This window comes from Coregonus lavaretus (assembly GCF_964263955.1).
Source record: "Coregonus lavaretus genome assembly, contig: HAP1_SCAFFOLD_1864, whole genome shotgun sequence".
NCBI lineage: Eukaryota > Metazoa > Chordata > Actinopteri > Salmoniformes > Salmonidae > Coregonus > Coregonus lavaretus.
In genome coordinates this window covers 15,610-31,801 of record NW_028165186.1, presented here as the reverse complement: position 1 = coordinate 31,801, position 16,192 = coordinate 15,610, and the positions used below count along the sequence as shown (strand labels likewise).

Sequence of the window (16,192 nt, the reverse complement as noted above, 5' to 3'; positions counted from 1 at the left end):
AATGTCATATTATGTATATATACAGTGTTGTAACAATGTGCAAATAGTTAAAGTACAAATGGGGAAATAAATAAACATAAATATGGGTTGTATTTACAATGGTGTTTGTTCTTCACTGGTTGCCCTTTTCTTGTGGCAACAGGTCACAAATCTTGCAGCTGTGATGGCACACTGTGGTTTTTCACCCAGTAGATAAGGGAGTTTATCAAAATTGGGTTTGTTTTTGAATTCTTTGTGGATCGCTGTAATCTGAGGGAAATATGTGTCTCTAATATGGTCATACATTTGGCAGGAGGTTAGGAAGTGCAGCTCAGTTTCCACCTCATTTTGTGGGCAGTGTGCACATAGCCTGTCTTCTCTTGAGAGCCAGGTCTGCCTACGGCGGCCTTTCTCAATAGCAAGGCTATGCTCACTGAGTCTGTACATAGTCAAAGCTTTCCTTAAGTTTGGGTCAGTCACAGTGGTCAGGTATTCTGCCACTGTGTACTCTCTGTTTAGGGCCAAAAAGCATTCTAGTTTGCTCTGTTTTTTGTCTCTGTCTGTGTCTCTGTGTGTGCATATATGCTGGGAGTTTTTTGGTGTGGAGGGCTTGTCCTAACTTGTTTCTTTCCTTGGTTTTTCCTTTCAATTTCTCTTTTCTATGGTGGAGGGTTAATGTTGTTTTAGTGGTACCCACTGTTTTTATTTTCAAAGTTAGGGAGGAAGAGGACAGAGGTTTAGTTTCCTGGGGTTTTGAACGGTGTGGTGTGAGCGATGGCTTCGCAGCCTAGCGCGGAGGAGACGCTGTCGTTATGGCATGGATTCAGGTGTTTTCCTGAGAATGGAATTAAGGTGGAGGAGGTTCTGCTTGCGGTCGGCGAACAGGTAGGAGCTGATTCTGAATAACAATGAGCAACAGTTAAATGTGCACTTTAAAGTGAGGCATGGGGAGAGGCGCTACGCAGGTTTTGCCAGCACAGATAGTCTACGGTGCTTTGAGTGTGGGGATTTGGGGCATAAGAGCTTTGCGTGCACACATAAAGGCCGTAGACAAGGTGAGGGTTCAAGCACCAGTGGGGGAAATCGAGGTCAACGTGCAGGGGGCCATGAGACACAGGCAGCAGAGGCTGGGCCTAGTCATGCTACAGATGGTGGGGTAGATAAGACTGGGTCTAGTCATGCTATAGATGGTGGTGTAGGTGAGGCTGGGTCTAGTCATGCTACAGGTGGTGGTGTAGATGAGGTTGGGCCTAGTCATGCTATAGATGGTGGTGTAGATGAGGCTGGGTCTAGTCATGCGATAGGTGGTGGTGTAGATGAGGCTGGGTCTAGTCATGCTACAGGTGGTGGTGTAGATGAGGTTGGGCCTAGTCATGCTATAGATGGTGGTGTAGATGAGGCTGGGTCTAGTCATGCGATAGGTGGTGGTGTAGATGAGGCTGGGTCTAGTCATGCTATAGATGGTGGTGTAGATGAGGTTGGGCCTAGTCAGGTTATGGATGGTGGTGTAGATGAGGCTGGGTCTAGTCATGCTATAGATGGTGGTGTAGATGAGGCTGGGTCTAGTCAGGTTATGGATGGTGGTGTAGATGAGGTTGGGCCTAGTCATGCTACAGATGGTGGTGTAGATGAGGTTGGGCCTAGTCGTGTTATGGATGGTGGTGTAGATGAGGCTGGGTCTAGTCATGCTATAGATGGTGGTGTAGATGAGGCTGGGTCTAGTCATGCTATAGATGGTGGTGTAGATGAGGTTGGGCCTAGTCATGCTATAGGTGGTGGTGCAGATGAGGCTGGGTCTAGTCATGTTATGGAGGGTGGGGTAGATGAGGCCTGGTGGAAAGGGGCAAGTGTGCTGAGCCATGGGACAAATGTTAGTGCAGGGGTGGCAGTCCTTTTTGTACCGGGTCTGTCTGTAAAAATCTGCTCCTCAAAAGAGGTGTGTTGGGGTAGACTGCTTGTAGTAAAAGCAGAAATTAACAACAGGGGTTTTGTCTTTATAAATATGTATGCGCCTAACACAGGGAGAGAGAGGGGGCTTCTATTTGGGTGTCTTAGACAGGAACTCTCACAGATATCGCCTGAGGAGACGCTGGTGGTCGGCAGGGACTGGAACTGTACAATGGATTTTACGAAAGACAGAAATGGGGAGGAGCCTCATTCAGGTTCAGTGGGGGTGTTAAGGGACATTATTAATCAGTTTGACCTAGTGGATGTTTGGAGAACTAGACATCCCAACACAAGGCAGTATACATGGGTGAAGGTCTTTGGGGCTAGGGTGAGTGCAGCCCGGCTTGATCAATTGTACATGTCCAGGAATCAGAGCAATAGGCTGTTGGGCGCTACTATTCTCCCAGTAGGTTTTTCAGATCATCACATAACCATGGCTCGGCTGTCTATTTCACCAGGGCCTCGGCAGGCATCCTATTGGAAGTTTAATGTAAAGCTCTTACAAGATGCCACTTTTTGCTCAGGTTTCCAGACTTTTTGGGAAAGGTGGGGGCAGCGAAAAGAGGAGTATGAGTCTCTGAGTCAATGGTGGGATGTGGGAAAAGTCCAAATTCGGCTTTTCTGCCAACAGTATACAGCTCTCTCATCCTCAGAGGCTAGGAGAGTATTGGGGGAACTCGAGCGTAGTATTAGTGAGATGGAGGTAGAGCTGGTGGGGCAAGGCAATGTAGGCCTCCAGGCTAATTTAGCTGAACTACGTAGGGACCTTGGCAGTTTTTTCCAGGTTAAAGCATAGGGAGCACTTGTAAGAGCTAAGTTCTCCATGCTCAAGGAGATGGATGCTCCCAGCTCCTTCTTCTTTGGTTTGGAAAGACAGAGCGGTGAAGCCAAGGGTATGCATTGTCTTCGGCTTTCGGATGGGCGGGTGACCTCTGTGGTGGGGGAGATGCGGGAGCGGACTGTGGAGTTTTATACAGAGTTGTATAAGGCAGAACTGTGTGATCCTATGTGTGCTCAGGTTTTGTTTGCCGAACTCCCTAAGCTCTCTCTGGTAAAAAGGGATGAAATGGACATTCCCCTGTTGTCCCATGAACTGGCAGAGGCCGTAACCCAGATGTCCCCCGGCCGTGCACCGGGGGTCGATGGACTCCCATTGGAGTTTTATAAAAAATTCTGGGGAATAATTGGACTGGACTTCTTTTGCGTGTTGCGTGAGTGCATCGGGGTAGGAGAGTTGCCGATGAGCTGCCGGAGGGCGGCTCTGACTCTCCTGCCCAAAAAAGTGGACTTGTGTGAACTTAAGAACTGGAGGCCTGTGGCATTGCTCTGTGCGGACTGCAAGATATTTGCCAAGGTCCTCACTAACAGACTGAAGTCCCATCTGGACTCTATAGTACACAAGGACCAGACATATTGTGTACCAGGACGCTCAATCACAGACAACTTGTTCTTTATCAGGGACATGTTGGACTTGTCAAGAGGTTCTAATGTGAACTTTGATCTGGTCTCTTTATATCAAGAGAAGGCTTTTGATAGAGTGGACCATGAGTATCTGTTTAATGTGGTGTTTGGGGAAAGGTTTTTGGCCTATGTGAAGATGTTGTATGCTGGGGCATCATGTATGGTTAAGGTGGGAGGGGGGCTCAGTAGGCCAGTCTGGGTAAGGCGGGGCATTAGAGGGCATCCTTGTCTATCAGGGAAGTTATATACACTAGCCATTGAGCCTTTTTTGGGTGGTCAGGATATGCAGGCACTAGAGAATAGTCTGAAGGTGTACGAGGGAGCTTTGTCAGCTAAGGCAAACTGGGGCAAGAGCAAAGCTCTGTTATGTGGGGCATGGGGGGATAGGGCCCCTCCTCTGCTTCCAGGGGGTTTGCAGTGGGGTTGTGAAGGGCTTAACATTTTGGTGGTGTACCTGGGCTTGGAGAGGTGGGTCAGGAAGAACTGGGAGGGGCTGTCACAGGCAGTGGTGTCAAGACTGGCCAGGTGGAGGTGGCTCCTGTCCCAAGTGTCATATAGAGGGAGGGTGCTGATAATCAACAACCTGGTGGCATCTTCCCTGTGGCATAAACTGGCTGTCCTCAACCCCCCCGCCGGGCTGCTCGCAGACCTGCAACGCAAGCTGGTGGATTTTTTCTGGTCGGGCCATCACTGGCTGAGGGCGGCAGTGTTGTATATGTCCGTAAATGAAGGAGGACAGGGCCTGGTGGAACTGGAAAGCAGGGTGGCTGCATTCCGACTAAAGGCGGCGCGGAGACTGCTGTACCATTTTTAAAAAAAAATTTATTTCACCTTTATTTAACCAGGTAAACCAGTTGAGAACAAGTTCTCATTTACAACTGCGACCTGGCCAAGATAAAGCAAAGCAGTGCGATAAAAACAACAACACAGAGTTACATATGGGGTAAAACAAAACAAAGTCAAAAATACAACAGAAATACATATAATATACAGTGTGTGCAAATTTAGCAAGTTATGGAGGTAAGGCAATAAAATAGGCTATAGTGCAAAATAATTACAATTAGTATTAACACTGGAATGATAGATGTGCAAGAGATGATGTGCAAATAGAGATACTGGGGTACAAATGAGCAAAATAAATAACAATATAGGGATGAGGTAGTTGGGCGGGCTAATTTCAGATGGGCTGTGTACAGGTGCAGTGATCGGTAAGGTGCTCTGACAACTGATGCTTAAAGTTAGTGAGGGAGATAAGTGTCTCCAGCTTCAGAGATTTTTGCAATTTGTTCCAGTCATTGGCAGCAGAGAACTGGAAGGAATTGCGGCCAAAGGAAGTGTTTGCTTTGGGGATGACCAGTGAGATATACCTGCTGGAGCGCAGACTACGGGTGGGTGTTGCTATGGTGACCAATGAGCTAAGATAAGGCGGGGATTTGCCTAGCAGTGATTTATAGATGGCCTGGAGCCAGTGGGTTTGGCGACGAATATGTAGTGAGGACCAGCCAACAAGAGCGTACAGGTCACAGTGGTGGGTATTATATGGGGCTTTGGAGACAAAACGGATGGCTCTGTGATAGACTACATCCAATTTGCTGAGTAGAGTGTTGGAGGCTATTTTGTAAATGACATCGCCGAAGTCAAGGATCGGTAGGATAGTCAGTTTTACGAGGGCATGTTTGGCAGCATGAGTGAAGGAGGCTTTGTTGCGAAATAGGAAACCGATTCTAGATTTAACTTTGGATTGGAGATTCTTAATGTGAGTCTGGAAGGAGAGTTTACAGTCTAACCAGACACCTAGATATTTGTAGTTGTCCACATACTCTAGGTCAGACCCGTCGAGAGTAGTGATTCTAGTCGGGTGGGCGGGTGCAAGCAGTGTTCGGTTGAAGAGCATGCATTTAGTTTTACTAGTGTTTAAGAGCAGTTGGAGGCTACTGAAGGAGTGTTGTATGGAATTGAAGCTCGTTTGGAGGTTTGTTAACACGGTGTCCAATGAAGGGCCAGATGTATACAAAATGGTGTCGTCTGCGTAGAGGTGGATCTGAGAGTCACCAGCAGCAAGAGCGACGTCATTGATATACACAGAGAAAAGAGTCGGCCCAAGAATTGAACCCTGTGGCACCCCCATAGAGACTGCCATAGGTCCAGACAACAGGCCCTCCGATTTGACACATTGAACTCTATCTGAGAAGTAGTTGGTGAACCAGGCGAGGCAGTCATTTGAGAAACCAAGGCTATTTAGTCTGCCAATAAGAATGCGGTGGTTGACAGAGTCGAAAGCCAGGTCAATGAAAACGGCTGCACAGTACTGTCTATTATCGATCGCGGTTATAATATAGTTTAGGACCTTGAGCGTGGCTGAAGTGCACGCATGACCAGCTCGGAAACCGGATTGCATAGCGGAGAAGGTACGGTGGGATTCGAAATGGTCGGTGATCTGTTTGTTGACTTGGCTTTCAAAAACTTTTGAAAGGCAGGGCAGGATGGATATGGGTCTGTAACAGTTTGGATCTAGAGTGTCACCCCCTTTGAAGAGGGGGATGACCGCGGCAGCTTTCCAATCTCTGGGGATCTCAGACGTTACGAAAGAGAGGTTGAACAGACTAGTAATAGGGGTTGCGACAATTTCGGCGGCTAGTTTTAGAAAGAAAGGGTCCAGATTGTCTAGCCCAGATGATTTGTAGGGGTCCAGATTTTGCAGCTCTTTTAGAACATCAGCTGTCTGGATTTGTGTGAAGGAGAAGCGGGGGGGGCATGGGCAAGTTGCAGCGGAGGGTGCAGAGCTGGTGGCCGGGGTAGTGGTAGCCAGGTGGAAAGCATGGCCAGCCGTAGCAAAATGCTTGTTGAAATTCTCGATTATTGTAGATTTATCGGTGGTGATAGTGTTTCCTAGCCTCAGTGCAGTGGGCAGCTGGGAGGAAGTGCTCTTATTTTTCATGGACTTTACAGTGTCCCAAAACTTTTTGGAGTTAATGCTACAGGATGCAAATTTCTGTTTGAAAAAGTTAGCCTTTGCTTTCCTAACTGCTTGTGTATATTGGTTCCTAACTTCCCTGAAAAGTTGCAAATCGCGGGGGCTATTTGATGCTAATGCAGTACGCCACAGGATGTTTTTGTGCTGGTCAAGGGCAGTCAAGTCTGAGGAGAACCAGGGGCTATATCTGTTCTTAGTTCTGTATTTTTTGAATGGGGCATGTCTATTTAAGATTGAGAGGAAATTACTTTTAAAGAACAACCAGGCATACTCTACTGACGGAATGAGATCTATATCCATCCAGGATACCTGGGCCAGGTCAATTAGGAAGGCCTGCTCGCTGAAGTGTTTTTGGGAGCGTTTGACAGTGATGAGGGGTGGTCGTTTGACCGCGGACCCGTTACGGACGCAGGCAATAAGGCAGTGATCGCTGAGATCCTGGTTGAAGACAGCGGAGGTGTATTTAGAGGGTAAGTTAGTCAGGATGATATCTATGAGGGTACCCATGTTTACGGATTTAGGGTTGTACCTGGTAGGTTCGTTGATAATTTGTGTGAGATTGAGGGCATCTAGTTTAGATTGTAGGATGGCCGGGGTGTTAAGCATATCCCAATTTAGGTCACCAAGCAGTACGAACTCTGAGGATAGATGGGGGGCAATCAATTCACATATGGTGTCCAGGGCACAGCTGGGGGCTGAGGGGGGTCTGTAGCAAGCGGCAACAGTGAGAGATTTATTTCTGGAAAGGTGGATTTTTAGAAGTAGAAGCTCAAACTGTTTGGGCACAGACCTGGATAGTATGATAGAGCTCTGCAGGCTATCTCTACAGTAGATTGCAACTCCACCCCCTTTGGCAGTTCTATCTAGACGGAAAATGTTATAGTTGGGGATGGAAATGTCAGAATTTTTGGTGGCCTTCCTAAGCCAGGATTCAGACACTGCTAGAACATCAGGGTTGGCGGAGTGTGCTAACGCAGTGAATAACTCAAACTTAGGAAGGAGGCTTCTGATATTTATGTGCAGAAAACCAAGACTTTTACGGTTACAGAAGTCAACAAATGATAGCTCCTGGGGAGTAGGAGTGATACTGGGGGCTGCAGGGCCTGGGTTAGCCTCTACATCACCAGAGGAACAGAGGAGGACTAGAATAAGGATACGACTAAAGGCTTTAAGAACTAGTCTTCTAGTGCGTTGGGTACATAGAATAAAGGGGGCAGTTCTCCGGGCGTTGTAGAAAAGATTCAGGGCATTATGTACAGAAAAGGATATGGAAGGATATGAGTACAGTTCATGTAACCCTAAGCGTTGGGTAACAATGAAGGAGATAGCGTCATTGGAGGCACCGATTGAGCCTGTCTCGGCGTGTATGGGGGGTGGAACAAAGGAACTATATGAGGCAGTTTGAGAGGGACTAGAGGTTCTACAGTGAAATTGTATAATAAGAACTAACCCAAACAGCAATAGGCAAGGCATAATTGACATGGGAGAGGCATAAAGCAGTCACAGGTGTTATTAGAGAGAGCTAAGACACAACTGGAAATAGCGATAACGTTTGGGCTAAGACTAAACAGAATAAACAGGACAGGACCATACTGATGTCGGATGGAGGGAACCAGCATGCGCGCTGCTGAGGAGAGCAGGCGGATTAGGGTTGGACCGGCAGCTATTCCTCATGAGGCTGGAGGGGCTGAGTACAGCAGGTCTCTCTGATTTTTACTCTGCGGTGCTGAGGGCCTGGCAGCTACTAAGGCCCACACGAGAAGGGGGTGTGGAGCCTGGGCTGTGGGTGTGGGAGGAGCCTATCTTCCACAACCCAGCCATCCTTTTGAGATCGGTTCAGTCGGCCACCCTGAAGAGGCGACTGATGGCAGCGGGATTACTAGGGCTGGGTGACCTGCGACTGCTGGGAGAGGAGGGGTGGAAAACCCCAGAATCCTAGCACAACAAACAGGCCTAACATCTCTTAGGCTGCTGGAGAGATTCCTGGGGGAAGTCCAGGAGGCACTGTCTGAGCCGGTAAAGGGGGTGTTTGAGCGGCCAAAGGGGGAGGGGCCACCAATGTTTCCGCCACTGCACGTGACGGCAAAGACTGGGGACTGGCAAGGGGGTCTGGAGGACTTGTTAGCTTTTAACACTCCGAGCCTGGGGGAGTTTGAAGGGGTGGGAGGTAAAGCCCTATACAACCTCTGTATTAAGGTAAGGAACATCAGGAGCCTAACAGGAGTGAAGGCACGTCAGTGGCAGGGGGCATGTGGGGCGGAGAGTATGGTGGGTTTTAGATGGAGGGGGCTCTACAAACTCCCAGTACCAAAGAGGTCAGGGGACCTCCAGTGGAGGGTTTTACATGGAGCCCTAGCCACTAACAGCTGGTTGGCACGGGTTGAACTCGGAGTCGGACAGGGGTGTCCTTTCTGTGTCATGAGTGAAACTGTGATTCATGTGTTTTCTGTGTGCGCCAGGTTAATGCCTTTAATGTCTCAGTTGGAATGTCTGTGTGAGAGGTTGGGGGTGGGCTTTACTGTCGGGATGTTTATAATGGGGTACAGGTATTCAAATAAGGAAAAGGAAAAATGTGTGTTGTTGAATTTTCTGTTTGCTCAGTCAAAGTTAGCTATTTGGATAACAAGGAGGAACAGGGTCAAAGGTGGGGGGACAACAGACCCTTTACTATTATTTAATGGGATGGTCTCTGCGCGCCTTAGGGTGGAATTTGAGTTTTATAAAATGGTAAAAAGTGTGGAGATGTTTCAAGAGATATGGTGTGTTGGGGGGGCTGTCTGTATAGCTGGGGGAAATGGTCTGGATATATGGTTGTAGAGTTGATGTAGTTTGGGTTATTGTGATGTGTGGTGTTGTTTTTGTATCGTGGGGTAGAGGAAAAGATGAGTATGCAGTACAGGGGATATTGATCATTTTTATTTTTTATTTTAGGGGGAGGGGAGGGGGGTGAGGTTTTAATGAAATGAGGATGTACTATTAAAGAAAGACAAAAAGTCAGTCTCTCTCTCTCCCCCTCTCCCTCCCTCCAGTTGGTAGAGCATGGCGCTTGCAACGCCAGGGTTGTGGGTTCGTTTCCCACGGGGGGCCAGTATGGATAAGAGCGTCTGCTAAATGACTAAAATGTAAATGTAAGGATGCGGCCGGGGCCCATGTGGCTCTGGACCCTGAAATTAAATCATATTTATTTTTCTCTCTCTGTCCAGGAGGATGCGGCTGCGGCTGGGGCTGGGGTGCTATCGGGTGGGGCCCCTGTGGCTCTGGAAGGCCCTGCTGGTGTTCGTGGCCATCGCCTTCGCAGGACAGCTCCTGGGAGTCATCTACAACAAAAGGTTTAGAGGTCACCTAGCCTCTAGCCTGGTCACCTAGCCTCTAGCCTGGTCACCTAGCCTATAGCCTGGTCATCTAGCCTCTAGCCCGGTCACCTAGCCTCTAGCCCGGTCATCTAGCCTCTAGCCTGGTCACCTAGCCTCTAGCCTGGTCACCTAGCCTCTAACCTGGTCACCTAGCCTGGTCACCTAGCCTCTAGCCTGGTCACCTAGCCTGGTCACCTAGCCTCTAGCCTGGTCATCTAGCCTCTAGCCTGGTCATCTAGCCTGGTCATCTAGCCTCTAGCCTGGTCACCTAGCCTCTAGCCTGGTCAACTAGCCTCTAGCCTGATCACTTAGTCTCTAGCCTGATCACTTAGCCTCTAGCCTGATCACCTAGACTCTAGCCTGTTCACCTAGACTCTAGCCTGGTCACCTAGCCTGGTCATATAGCCTCTAGCCTGGTCATATAGCCTCTAGCCTGGTCATATAGCCTCTAGCCTGGTCACCTAGCCTCTAACCTGGTCACCTAGCCTCTAGCCTGATCACCTAGCCTGGTCACCTAGCCTCTAGCCTGGTCACCTAGCCTCTAGCCTGGTCACCTAGCCTCTAGCCTGGTCACCTAGCCTCTAGCCTGGTCACCTAGCCTCTAGACTGGTCACCTAGCCTGGTCATCTAGCCTCTAGCCCGGTCACCTAGCCTCTAGCCCGGTCATCTAGCCTCTAGCCTGGTCACCTAGCCTCTAGCCTGGTCACCTAGCCTCTAGCCTGGTCACCTAGCCTCTAGCCCGGTCATCTAGCCTCTAGCCTGGTCACCTAGCCTCTAGCCTGGTCACCTAGCCTCTAGCCTGGTCACCTAGCCTCTAGCCTGTTCACCTAGACTCTAGCCTGGTCACCTAGCCTGGTCATATAGCCTCTAGCCTGGTCATATAGCCTCTAGCCTGGTCATATAGCCTCTAGCCTGGTCACCTAGCCTCTAACCTGGTCACCTAGCCTCTAGCCTGATCACCTAGCCTGGTCACCTAGCCTCTAGCCTGGTCACCTAGCCTCTAGCCTGGTCACCTAGCCTCTAGCCTGGTCACCTAGCCTCTAGCCTGGTCACCTAGCCTCTAGACTGGTCACCTAGCCTGGTCATCTAGCCTCTAGCCCGGTCACCTAGCCTCTAGCCCGGTCATCTAGCCTCTAGCCTGGTCACCTAGCCTCTAGCCTGGTCACCTAGCCTCTAGCCTGGTCACCTAGCCTCTAGCCCGGTCATCTAGCCTCTAGCCTGGTCACCTAGCCTCTAGCCTGGTCACCTAGCCTCTAGCCTGGTCACCTAGCCTCTAGCCTGGTCACCTAGCCTGGTCACCTAGCCTCTAGCCTGGTCACCTAGCCTGGTCACCTAGCCTCTAGCCTGGTCACCTAGCCTCTAGCCTGATCACCTAGCTTCTAGACTGGTCACCTAGCCTGGTCACCTAGCCTCAAGCCTGGTCACCTAGCCCGGTCCCAGATCAGTTTGTGCTGTCTTGCCAGCTCCTATGGCTGCACCCGTCCTGCAGCTTTTGTTGTTGTTCTACTTCATCACCATCATCATCATCATCTTCATCTATTATTAATCTGTATTATGTTTCTATTTCAATCTGCTCGTCAATAGAAAATAGACTAGAAAAGACCAAGATATAAGACACAGCTCTGTCCTAACTGCCTAAAGTGCTGGTCTAGGATCAGCATTCCCTGTTCCAGTCCTGTCCATAACCAGTAGGAAAATAAATACAACTGGCCTTAGAGCAGTGTGTTGTGGTTCGGTCAACTATCACCTACACCTTTAGCCATTTCCAAATGTCACCTTTCTCTCACAGTACTGTAAGAGTCAGTCTACCTGTAGTTTGAGTCATGTACTATTGACCTCCAGAACCGATGCATTATTCTCTGTTTCTGACCCATATGTTTTTAACAGATTACTTATTTGACACATTGCTATCATCAGCAAAACAATGACAAAGAAAAATATATTGTAGAATTGTAGTTCTCCCCATGTGTATCTAGGGTCCTGGTTCATTAATCACTGTGTGTGTTTACCCATGCTTTCAATACCTTATGTGGGTGCCAGAGGAGGCTGGTGGGAGGAGCTATAGGAGGACGGGCTCATTGTAATGGCTGGGATGGAATTAATGGAACGTTATCAAACACATGGAAACCACATGTTTGCCTCCGGTCCATTAATTCCATTCCAGCCATTACAATGAGCCCGAGTGGTGGGTGCATAGACAGACAACAGGACAGAAGAGAGCAGGACTGGTTTGACTGGATCTCTAGGCTGGCATGCTCTTGATAAGGCTTAGTTATATTGCCTGGGGCTGCATAGATTGACTGTGATTTGATTTATATTATTTCAGTGTCATACACCTTTAGGTTCACAGCCCATATGGGCATACAAGACACTCTTCAACAAATACTTGTGTAGAAAACAACATTACAAAACAGCTTATTAGGATACAAGCTTTAGCTACAGGGCCCTACATTGTGTATTGCTGCTTTGTCAATACAGAACCATTTTTTTGTCATGCCATTAAATTATTTCTGAAATTGAGAAGTTGGGACACACCCTAAAGCTTTAGCTATAGTACCCAGGGGCCGTGGGGCCAGATACTTGGACACTCCCTTCTTAATGTAGGCTGCATACTGCCAACTAACTCAGCCACACACTACTCCAGCGAATAGACACACTTTAATGGAATTTGTTGTTTTGTACACTAGAGAGACAGACATGTTGTTAGTCTTGTAGTTTTTTTTCTTGTTGCTGCTTTTCTCTCTCTCGCTCTGTCCCATTTCTTTCATACTGTCTTTCTCTCTCTCTTCCTCACTTTCACTTTCGATCTCTTTCATTCTTCTCTCTTTCTCTCCACATCTGCCAGTTTTACCTAGGGGTTTTAGCTTCAGCCTTTTTCCTTTTGTGGGGAACTAGTGTCCCTGCTCTCTTTCAGTGGTCCAACTGTTGTTTGGATAAAAGTGTCTGCTAAATTATTACAATCTAACCTGTCTTATTGATATTCAAATGACCGTCACCCTCTGTCTCTGTCCCTCTGTCTCTGTCTCTCTCTCTCTGTCTCTCTCTCTCTGTCCTTCTCCCTTCTCCCACTCTCTCTGTCCCTCTCCCAATAGCCTCCAGCAGGACAGGTTGCGGTCGCTGTTCTCGTCCGATGGCCAGGGCCTGTCTCTGGGCTCCTGTCGGCCCCACAGCCACGTCATGTTCCTGAAGACCCACAAGACAGCCAGCAGCACCGTCCTCAACATTCTCTACCGATACGGAGAGGTACAGACTCCATCTCCACATTCAGAGAGATATTTTCTTGGTTCAAAAGAGCACAGAGCTGTGCAAAAATACTGTAAACCTCATAATAATCTGGCAATTGGATTCTTCTTCTTCTTCTAGGAGAAGGACCTACGCTTCGCCCTGCCTCTGGGGTATCAGTTCGGCTACCCCCTCCCCTTCAACGCCCACAGGGTCAAAGGTTACAGAGGGCCCCGTGTGGCAGAGTTCAGCATCATGGGAAACCACATGCGTTTCAACAAACCAGAGGTACGTTACTTCAGGGGCGTATTCATTGCGTCAATTCTGTTGCAAAACGTGTCTTAAATGGAACAAAACAGGGAGGGACCTACCTGAATTTGTCCAACAGAAACTCTTGTTTTGCTCTGTTTACTTCCGTTTGTTCTTAAACGATTTCCGCAATGAATTCGCCCAAGATGTTCAAATTTTAATGTCTTAAAAACTATAAAAGTATAACATTTTCCAATTTTAATATATTGAGGGTTTTAGTCTCAGATTATCAATGTTATTGTATTTTCCCCCATGTATTCATGTGTATGTTTAGAAATGTATTTTTTAATTCTAGAATTACATGTTGGCATTTTAATTCTTGAGGAAATGAACAAAAGCAAAATCAAATGTTTTAGGACTGTTGTGTGTTAGCAAACATTATAATTTGCATGGAGCAGATGATATATTTTTTAGGTCTGTCAGCTCCCTAATGTTTTGTTATCTACTCATGTCACTGTTGGAAAAGAAAGGACTAAATGTTTTAGTTGTAGGTTAACATTTCAACAGGAGTTAGCTTAGTATCATAACTGAAGAAGGAGTGATACGGTGTGTGTACTGTGTGTGTGTGTTTGTCTCTCTGTGTGTGTACGTTACTTTTGAAAACAGGACAAACCAGAGCTCGTTAAAACAGGTTTGTTAGTTTGAGATGACAGAGCATGCTGACATGCTGTGTGATATGCCATCTCTAGAGCAGCAAAATTCCACTGAAGTGTTATTTTTACATCTTTAAAAATATAAAGAAAACATTTAATTTAGGCCTACTAAAATGTTGGCTATAATGCCACCATGTACCTGATGAAGGCATATCATACTGTAATGAAGACAGGAGTGTGTGACTTATTTATTTTTCATTAGTGAGCACGGCAGCGCCTAACTTCATATGATCCGTTTTATATGTCATGATTTCATTAAAATAACCTCATATCTAACAGTTTGACGATGGCATCCGTCACTCATTTTCTTTCTCCATGACCTTTGACCCCTCTAACCTCTCACCTCTTACCTCTTCTTCTGCGGTCTACTACAGGTAGGGAAGGTGATGCCAGACGACACCTTCTATTTCTCCATCCTTCGTGACCCCGTAGCGCTCGCCGAGTCGTCCTACGCCTACTACAAAGTCGTTGCCCCTGCCTTCAAGAAAGCCAAAGGTACATATCTATCAATCAATCAATATCTTTATTGTCCTAATTGGGAAATCATATTGCACTCAGGGTTAAAAAAACAACATCATACAACAATAATTGCTCACTATATGTCTGCTGCAGAGAGACGAGAAAGCATGAGAAAATGAGCTTTGTTCACTTATGGAAATAAAAGTGCTGAAACATGTTGGCTCACTATTTAAAAAAAGAAGATGGAGAACCAGCTATAGGATGAAAAATACCGGAGTTTTGGCGCAGATACAGCCGACTAGCGCTAGCTAACACTACCTAGCAAAAAAATCGATACTTGGAGTCAGTCAGGGTCAATTCCAGTCAATTCAGAAAGTAGACCAAATTCCAATTCCACATTTTCCTAATTGAAAAGCATTGAAGAGAATTTAAATTGGAATTTCAGTGTACTTCCTGAATTTACTGGAATTGATCCCAACACTGGTAAACATATCGATATAATATCATCCAAAATATGTAATTGTATGGATCCCCCCCCATCACCAATGTATATTGAGTCTGTATGCTATCAAATGAATAGCCTCATTGAGGACATTTAGGTTTTCTAATCTTAATGTAATCTGACAGGCCTGGGAGACTTCGCCGACAACCCCCTGAAGTACTATGACCCCCGTCTCCGTAACAACCACTATGCCCGCAACCTGCTGTCGTTCGACTTCGGCCTGGACCACAACGCCAACTTCTCCACCACGCTGGCGCAACGAGGTGAAGTGGCCATCCGACATGCCTTCAAACTCATACTGGTCTCGGAGTACTTCGACGAATCCATGATCCTGCTCCGCCACGCCCTCTGCTGGCCTCTGGATGCTGTCGTCTCCTTCAGCCTGAACGCCCGGCAGCAAAAGCCCAGCAAAGGCAGCTCCTGGGAGGATAAAGCGGCTGCTGCTCAGCCCCCCGCCATGGCTCTCACAGACAACCAACGCCAGAAGCTCCGGGAGTGGAACGCCCTGGACTGGCACCTCTATCAGGCATTCAACCGCTCCTTCTGGGATGAAGTGGATCGCTTTGGGAGAGCCAGGATGGACCAAGAGGTTGTTCTACTCCAGACCCGCCGGAAGTTGCTGGCTAAGGCTTGCCTGAGGGATGGCGGGAGGCCGGTGGAGGCAAGCCGCATCCGGAACAAGGCCATCAGGCCCTTCCAGAGCGGCTTGGTGAAGATCCTGGGATATGAGCTCCAGCCTGGGCTGGACAACACTACCCGTCAAGCCTGTCTGAGGATGATCAGGCCGGAGATCCAGTATAAAGACCTGCTGGATGCCAGGCAGTTCCGCAGGGCAGCTCCCCCAGCCTGCCCAGGCTTGGGGAGCTTATGTGAGGAAAGACCCCTCCTCCCAACTCAGGACAGGAGAGCTGGGAGTGGGGGGAGGAGGGAGGGCGGGGGAGGAGGAGAGGGACTGGGACGGGAGTCTGTTATCTCGTAATAATAATAATAATAACAACAACAACCAAACATTGGTGCGAGATAGTGGTGAAAAGGGAGCATAAGATCGTTTTCCAGAATTCATTCTAGATAGGGAATGGAAAAGACTAAACCCCGACTGAGCCTGTGTATTCTTACTCAAGCACTTGTTGAGTATTTCTGTTACTCAAGTACTACTGAGTATTACTCAAGTACTCCAAGAGACTCACAGGGATAAAAACCCATTCTCCATCCAACCATGCTGCGCCTCCACTTTACTGTACATTCCCATTTTTCTGGCGCGTCTTATCTCCTTTATGAACGGTTATGACTGGTTATGACTCCTTTATGAACAGTTATGACTGGTTATGACTCC

General features: G+C 47.8%; 1 protein-coding gene across 1 annotated transcript in view; it reads left to right on the top strand.

Moving 5' to 3' along the window:
- Positions 1-15,902, top strand: part of LOC311116179 (galactose-3-O-sulfotransferase 4-like) — a gene marked incomplete at both ends in the record, with an annotated part of 32,880 nt that extends 16,978 nt beyond the window's left edge. The window contains 6 exon segments of the mRNA XM_084191301.1: positions 9,565-9,690; positions 12,807-12,957; positions 13,078-13,224; positions 14,273-14,393; positions 14,985-15,712; positions 15,714-15,902. Coding sequence (XP_084047427.1) covers positions 9,565-9,690; positions 12,807-12,957; positions 13,078-13,224; positions 14,273-14,393; positions 14,985-15,712; positions 15,714-15,902 — 1,462 coding nt within the window.
- Between the last annotated feature and the right edge of the window lie 290 nt (positions 15,903-16,192).